This window comes from Procambarus clarkii, chromosome 69, assembly GCF_040958095.1.
Source record: "Procambarus clarkii isolate CNS0578487 chromosome 69, FALCON_Pclarkii_2.0, whole genome shotgun sequence".
Lineage (NCBI taxonomy): Eukaryota > Metazoa > Arthropoda > Malacostraca > Decapoda > Cambaridae > Procambarus > Procambarus clarkii.
The window spans coordinates 11,793,384-11,796,816 of NC_091218.1; the positions used below are offsets into that span (position 1 = coordinate 11,793,384).

Consider the following 3,433-nt stretch of genomic DNA (forward strand, 5'->3'; position numbering starts at 1 on the left):
GGTCACTTGAAGCCTGGCTGAGATCACTGACAGGTGTTTTATTGCAGGTGTGTGTGGACTATCATGGCTGCACCTGTATTTCTGGTAGGTGTGTGTAGACTATTATGGCTGCACACCTGTACTCTGGCAGGTGTGTGTGGACTATCATGGCTGCACCTGTGCTCTGGCAGGTGTATGTGGACTATTATGACTGCACACCTGTACTCTGGCAGGTGTGTGTGGACTATCATGACAACACACCTGTACTCTGGCAGGTGTGTGTGGACTATCATGACAACACACCTGTACTCTGGCAGGTGTGTGTGTGGACTATCATGGCAACTACACCTGTTACTATAGCAGGTGTGTGTGGACTATCATGGCAACACACCTGTACTCTAGCAGGTGTGTGTGGACTATCATGGCAACACACCTGTACTCTAGCAGGTGTGTTGCGCCATTAATCACCTGTCTGCTGGGGGCTAGCATAACCCACACTTGACCCAACGCCAGGAGCCACAGTGAGGATTGTGAGGAAGAAAGATGAGAGATTTTACCTTGTTGAGAAGTCTGCTGCCAGGGGTGCAGCAGAGAAGGTGTCTGCTGCCAGGGGTGCAGAAGGGGAGGTGTCTGCTGCCAGGGGTGCAGAAGGGGAGGTGTCTGCTGCCAGGGGTGCAGAAGGGGAGGTGTCTGCTGCCAGGGGTGCAGAAGAGAAGTGTCTGCTGCCAGGGGTGCAGAAGAGAAGGTGTCTGCTGCCAGGGGTGCAGAAGAGAAGGTGTCTGCTGCCAGGGGTGCAGAAGAGAAGGTGTCTGCTGCCAGGGGTGCAGAAGGGGAGGTGTCTGCTGCCAGGGGTGCAGAAGGGGAGGTGTCTGCTGCCAGGGGTGCAGAAGGGAAGGTTGTCTGCTGCCAGGGGTGCAGAAGGGAAGGAGTCTGCTGCCAGGGGTGCAGAAGAGAAGGTGTCTGCTGCCAGGGGTGCAGAAGGAAGGTGTCTGCTGCCAGGGTGCAGAAGAGAAGGTGTCTGCTGCCAGGGGTGCAGAAGAGAAGGTGTCTGCTGCCAGGGGTGCAGTAGAGAAGGTGTCTGCTGCCAGGGGTGCAGAAGAGAAGGTGTCTGCTGCCAGGGGTGCAGAAGAGAAGGTGTCTGCTGCCAGGGGTGCAGAAGAGAAGGTGTCTGCTGCCAGGGGTGCAGAAGGGAAGGTGTCTGCTGCAGGGTGCAAGAAGAGAAGGTGTCTGCTGCAGGGGTGCAGAGAGAAGGTGTCTGCTGCCAGGGGTGCAGAAGAGAAGGTGTCTGCTGCCAGGGGTGCAGAAGAGAAGGTGTCCTGCTGCCAGGGGTGCAGAAGGGAAGGTGTCTGCTGCCAGGGGTGCAGAAGAGAAGGTGTCTGCTGCCAGGGGTGCAGAAGAGAAGGTGTCTGCTGCCAGGGGTGCAGAAGAGAAGTGTCTGCTGCCAGGGGTGCAGAAGGGAGGTGTCTGCTGCCAGGGGTGCAGAAGGGGAGGTGTCTGCTGCCAGGGTGCAGAAGGGGAGGTGTCTGCTGCCAGGGGTGCAGAAGGGAAGGTGTCTGCTGCCAGGGGTGCAGAAGGGAAGGAGTCTGCTGCCAGGGGTGCAGAAGAGAAGGTGTCTGCCTGCCAGGGGTGCAGAAGGGAAGGTGTCTGCTGCCAGGGGTGCAGAAGAGAAGGTGTCTGCTGCCAGGGGTGCAGAAGAGAAGGTGTCTGCTGCCAGGGGTGCAGTAGAGAAGGTGTCTGCTGCCAGGGGTGCAGAAGAGAAGGTTGTCTGCTGCCAGGGGTGCAGAAGAGAAGGTGTCTGCTGCCAGGGGTGCAGAAGGGAAGGTGTCTGCTGCCAAGGGTGCAGAAGAGAAGGTGTCTGCTGCCAGGGGTGCAGAAGAGAAGGTGTCTGCTGCCAGGGGTGCAGAAGAGAAGGTGTCTGCTGCCAGGGGTGCAGAAGAGAAGGTGTCTGCTGCCAGGGGTGCAGAAGGGAAGGTGTCCTGCTGCCAGGGGTGCAGAAGGGAAGTGTGCTGCTGCCAGGGGTGCAGAAGGGAAGGTGTCTGCTGCCAGGGGTGCAGAAGGGAAGGTGTCTGCTGCCAGGGGTGCAGAAGGGAAGGTGTCTGCTGCCAGGGGTGCAGAAGGGAAGGTGTCTGCTGCCAGGGGTGCAGAAGAGAAGGTGTCTGCTGCCAGGGGTGCAGAAGAGAAGGTGTCTGCTGCCAGGGGTGCAGTAGAGAAGGTGTCTGCTGCCAGGGGTGCAGAAGAGAAGGTGTCTGCTGCCAGGGGGTGCAGAAGAGAAGGTGTCTGCTGCCAGGGGTGCAGAAGGGAAGGTGTCTGCTGCCAGGGGTGCAGAAGGGAAGGTGTCTGCTGCCAGGGGTGCAGAAGGGAAGGTGTCTGCTGCCAGGGGTGCAGAAGAGAAGGTGTCTGCTGCCAGGGGTGCAGAAGAGAAGGTGTCTGCTGCCAGGGGTGCAGAAGAGAAGGTGTCTGCTGCCAGGGGTGCAGAAGAGAAGGTGTCTGCTGCCAGGGGTGCCAGAAGAGAAGGTGTCTGCTGCCAGGGGTGCAGAAGAGAAGGTGTCTGCTGCCAGGGGTGCAGAAGGGAAGGTGTCTGCTGCCAGGGGTGCAGAAGAGAAGGTGTCTGCTGCCAGGGGTGCAGAAGGGAAGGTGTCTGCTGCCAGGGGTGCAGAAGAGAAGGTGTCTGCTGCCAGGGGTGCAGTAGAGAAGGTGTCTGCTGCCAGGGGTGCAGAAGAGAAGGGTCGTGCTGCCAGGGGTGCAGAAGGGAAGGTGTCTGCTGCCAGGGGTGCAGAAGGGAAGGTGTCTGCTGCCAGGGGTGCAGAAGGGAAGGGTCTGCTGCAGGGTGCAGAAGGGAAGGTGTCTGCTGCCGGGGTGCAGAAGGGAAGGTGTCTGCTGCCAGGGGTGCAGAAGGGAAGGTGTCTGCTGCCAGGGGTGCAGAAGGGAAGGTGTCTGCTGTATGAGAGTACCTGGAAGGGTACAGGTAATAGAGCAGTGTTTGAGCCACAGTAGAAGCCATGTTTGAGCCACAATAGAGCCATGTTTGAGCCACAATAGAGCCCATGTGAAATATAGCCCATGTTGAGCCACAATAGAGCCATGTTTGAGCCAAAATAGAGCCATGTTTGAGCCATGTTGAGCCACAATTAGAGCCATGTTTGAGCCACAATAGAGCCATGTTTGAGCCACAGTAGAGTCATGTTTGAGCCACAATAGAGCCATGTTTGTGCCACAGTAGAGCCATGTTTGAGCCACAATAGAGCCATGTTTGAGCCACAGTAGAGCCATGTTTGAGCCACAATAGAGCCATGTTTGAGCCACAATAGAGCCATGTTTGAGCCACAATAGAGCCATGTTTGAGCCACAATAGAGCCATGTTTGAGCCACAATAGAGCCATGTTTGAGCCATAATAGAGCCATGTTTGAGCCACAATAGAGCCATGTTTGAGCCACAGTAGAGCCATGTTTGAGC

The 3,433-nt window shown here is 57.4% G+C and overlaps 1 protein-coding gene across 1 annotated transcript; it reads right to left on the reverse strand.

The window, feature by feature from the left end:
* Nucleotides 1-532: 532 nt before the first annotated feature.
* LOC138355832 (uncharacterized) lies at nt 533-3,139 on the reverse strand. The gene has a single exon (XM_069311366.1). It carries the CDS (start codon nt 3,137-3,139, stop codon nt 533-535), a length of 2,607 nt encoding a protein of 868 aa, XP_069167467.1.
* Nucleotides 3,140-3,433: the final 294 nt, after the last annotated feature.